Source organism: Aplysia californica, unplaced genomic scaffold, assembly GCF_000002075.1.
Source record: "Aplysia californica isolate F4 #8 unplaced genomic scaffold, AplCal3.0 scaffold00241, whole genome shotgun sequence".
In the NCBI taxonomy this organism is placed as follows: domain Eukaryota; kingdom Metazoa; phylum Mollusca; class Gastropoda; order Aplysiida; family Aplysiidae; genus Aplysia; species Aplysia californica.
In genome coordinates, this window is record NW_004797511.1 from 8,305 (window position 1) to 12,653 (window position 4,349).

General features: G+C 41.6%; 1 protein-coding gene across 1 annotated transcript in view; it reads left to right on the forward strand.

Moving 5' to 3' along the window:
• LOC101846967 (DNA repair protein RAD51 homolog 3) overlaps positions 1–3,763 on the forward strand; it is a gene marked incomplete at its 5' end in the record, with an annotated part of 8,078 nt that extends 4,315 nt beyond the window's left edge. Inside the window, 3 exon segments of the mRNA XM_005100256.3 lie at positions 1,257–1,388; positions 2,260–2,454; positions 3,336–3,763. Coding sequence (XP_005100313.2) covers positions 1,257–1,388; positions 2,260–2,454; positions 3,336–3,539 — 531 coding nt within the window.
• Positions 3,764–4,349: the final 586 nt, after the last annotated feature.

Genomic DNA, 4,349 nt, shown 5'->3' on the forward strand with positions numbered 1-4,349 from the left:
CTCTCTCTCTCTCTCTCACTCTGTCTCTCTCTCTCTCTGTCACTATCTCTCTCTCTCTCTCTTTCTCTCTCTCTCTCTCTCTCTCTCTCCTTTTACACGTACAAACACACTCACAAACACACCGGCAAACACAAACACACACGAACACGCATTCTTAGCCTGGTGTTTTTCATGTGGGTGGTCGGAGGGCGCCACAGCTTGATCCTGCTTGTTTGCTTTCCCTTTCCTATATCTGCCTCTGTCTTGCTCTTTCCAAGTACTAGATGGCAGTTATTGTGTTGCTCTGCTTTCTCTTTAACGTTTGCAGTACCGAATGCTCAACATAGGGACGAACCCTCAAGAACAGCACCAGTTTAGAACGCTGAAGCCGTGATAGATATTAAGAAAAAAATTATTAATAAACCTTCGCAGCCCAAGAAACACGCTTTAAAAATTCACGGTTTCATCTACCATTCATCTTTCATATATATAGTGACTTCCTTTGGTATTTACTTCAGTGCAGTGGGTCCATTCGTTGTTTAAATATGTTTTGTGTGCCTGGTCAAGTAGGCGACCTTGGCTGTCACCGACGATACTGTAAGTGTTAATTCACTGGTAGGTCCTACTTCTTTTTTGTTCCTCTGTTGTTTCTGTGTGTCTGTCTTACTTTTTCTCTTCACTATATGATTTGGCGTTCATATGACCTTATGCAGTTGCTAGCGCCGTAAAACCTCTACTAAAACTAAAAAAAACCATATGATTGTTATTTATTGTGTTGTTGTGCTTCTATTCACTTCACTCAAATAAGCAAGTCTTCAACCCCTTCATTGCCAAGGGTTTTGCGTTCCTACTGTCAGCTAATCTCATATAATTCTGAAAAACTTGCAAATCTAAGTCAAGAAGTGAAGTTTTCTGCCTTGTTTAAGTCTTTTTGGTGTTTATATTGCAAGTGCGCTGAGCTGTAAGCCAAGCAATATACTAATACTCGTAAATTTGGTACTGTATGAGCATTTTTAAGTTCCCAAATAAAATCCATTCTGTGCTTGTGGCTAAATCTCTGTGTTGTAGAATAAGAAACAGGTGATTAACATAAAATACATCTAATGTCCTATAATATAGGTAACCAGGAGCAGCAAATTTTGCCAACTTACATATCGTCCACAGTACAGCACAAAGCCAAAAATTAAGCATTTTCGTGACTTACCAGGTACGCCATAAAAGGCAACAAAGGGGTCAATTTATGGGAAGTCAAACTCGTGTGTTTTGGTGTAATGCAGGTGAAGCTGGTGATCGTAGACAGCATTGCTTCCCCACTGCGCCACAGCCCTGACGATCCCTCTCTCCGCTCACAGCTCATGGCGTCTTTGGCCCAGACTTTGAATCGACTTGCCTCACAGTTTCAGCTTGCTGTATGTTGTTAGGTTTCATTTTGGTTTAAAATGTAACGAAGCAGTGTGATTAATAATTGATTTTTTTGGTTTAAAGCACCATTAGAGAACACTTTGCTACAATAGGACCAAATGCAATAGAAGTTATGTGTCCTTGGTGTCTGTGGTGTTATACATTGGTAGGTCCCTCACTGTAAAAAATGTGAGATTTAATCGAGAGAGGGGGGGGGGAGACTCATCACCTGTCTACTGCTAGGGTGCTGTATCCACTGAGCCCCGGTTGGCCTTGACAGCCAAGGTTGAAGCAGTCTGCCTCTTACGTGATCTAATTCTGTCGGTTTGGGTGTGATATATTTACAACTGCAAAAATTTGTTCGCACTGAGAATCTTAAAACGGCATTTTTGAGTATGCTCATAATTTTCAAAAATTTTCAAATAGTTTTCAATAGTATGATGTGAACCCGATTTTCAGTTTTCAGTTGTGTGTGCACAATTTTCACATGGCTTTCTAAAGCATAATCTTCAGAATAGCGTTCTATGCTCCCTAAAATTAAAAAGATTCCCATTTCTGTAATAAAATTCACAGGTTTATTCATTAGTAATATTTTTGTCTTATTAATTTTGATGTTCGGATGGACATAAGTGCCAGGTTGGCAGGTGGTTGGAGGGCACCACTTGACAGTCATTTGTTTTTCTTTCCTTCTTTTGTTTTTGTCTGTGTCTTACCATTTCCCTGCTCAAAATTGCTGTTTTTGTGTCAATGTGTTTATATTTACGTACATCTAAACGCTTGTAGTTCTATTCATTTGTGTGATCAGAGTCACAATTTTTTTGTTACTGAAATTCTCGAGTTCTTTTCTAAATTGGGTATTGGGACGGACTTTCATGACAGGTTGTGCTGACCAATCAAATGACAACGAGAGTGAAGCCTTCGGAAGGTACATCCTTCCTGGTCCCTGCACTGGGCTACAGCTGGGGTCACGCATGCTCTGTGCAAGTGTTGCTGCATTGGCAGGAAGAGGAACGCTGTGCTCTCCTCTACAAGGCTACAAGTACACCCAGTCATGCGTGTAAATACAGAATTAAGGTATATACAGGTATTTAAAGTTACAGTTAGGAATGCTGTCTTTTTGTTCTTTGGTTGAACCTGCTGTATAACAGCCACCTGTCCAAAACAATCACCAGAATAAACGACCACTTCCTACTTCCCTCATGTTTTTTTTTTTTTCTATGTTATAATAACACTGTCAAAGATTCCAAGATGTCCACCTGTCTAAGACAACTGCTTTTCTCCTCGACTGTGGGTGGCTGTCTTGAACATTGCTGGCTGTAATTTAACTTTGATGTGTTTGACTTGGGTTCTTGTTTTTTTTTAATGGTGGCTTAAAATTACAGAACAAATTACAATTTCGACAGTCCATGCCGGCTTTAAGCACGGTCATTGGGAGAAAGCATAAGTGTGCTTAATGCCGAAGCGTGCTTGAGTGGGAAGTAGACATTGTTCATAATCCTGAGATTTTTATGTTGAAAATGTCTACAGTTATTAACCATTATTCGTAAGTAGTGGTCGCACAAAAGTGTGCGCTGTCATTTTTACCCGCCATGGTAGTTTTTGTTTGTCTCTTTCGTTTTGTGGTCGAATGGGAAACTAAAATTTAATTTAGATGACCAGTCATGATACAGCACACTAGGCCTACAGCCTACACACAGCCTGTGCATACCACTGCCCGCAGTGCCACATTCATACCACTACCACCTCCTTCATCCCACCTCGCGCGTAATACATAATCCGGGATTAACGGATAGCGAGGGGCAGTGGCGGCTCGTGGTTTATAGAACTGACCGGCCATCATTTACATCGACTCTTTCTCCCTCCCCCCCCACCTCTTTTCATGTTGCAAGTGCCATAACACAATTACTAAAACTAAATCTTATTTTTGTTTTGTTTGTTGTTTATCATCTCTCTAGCTGGAGGGAATAAGGGACACCTTCACAATCTCTGAACCGGTGCTGAGCTCTGGTGAGCATGATGCGAATACCTCGGAACCAGCGACTAGCTCTCTGAGAGAGAACCAAGAGTTGACCACAGTGGCTGCTACTCCAGACGACTTAAGCATCGGTGGAAAAATGTCAGGCGCTAATCCTCCGGCCAAGAGACAAAACGTTACCTGAGAGTCCACGTGATAGCCAGGTTTTGTAGTAGAGGAACCTTAAATGTTTAAATTGCTGGCTGGCACGACGCAGCTAGGGCTTCATACTATGTCCACTGGCGTCTGTGGTGTCTAAGGCCGTGCTATCGCACACAGAATGTGTGAGTTGATGGTTTGCAGGTGCTTTGGTGTGGTTTGCTCCATCTTTTCTATCAAACATCAATTGTTCTTGTCTCCTCTTTTCTTTTGGCTACTCTCTTGTAACACCTCTAAATTTAGCACTAATATGATATACAGTAGTCTCTGCCTAAACGCACGCCATACAAAAGCCACGCTCCGCTCAAACGCACGCTTTCGTCATCTGACGGGTTTTTTGCTATATCATAGCTGCCAAGTAGTACGTAAAAAAACGTATTTAGTACGATTTTTGGGTTTGAGTACAGAAATCCGTTTTGGCATCGGAAAATATGTTTTCAACTTTTCCCCCTCTTAGTTTCAATACAAACTGGCTTCAAGCAAGAAAAATTAGAAAATTTATGACCGGATAGGCGAACGTAAATAAGTACGGGAGTCAACAAGACGACGAGAGTAGTGTCCTCGCAATTAAACTGGAAGTCGGCCTCCTTCCGCGAGTTGTGCCCCTTCTGTATTTCTTTGTTATTAATGTTAATGAGCATGCTCTATTAATGCGGGAAGTAGCCTACCGTCTGCCACTCATCCCGATTTAATCGGGATATCCCATTTTTTTGCCCCAAATCTCAAGCATCCCGATTTTCCCGATTTCGATCGCCAGTATCCTGATTTTTTTGTCGTTGCGTCTGTTGCGTCCGAT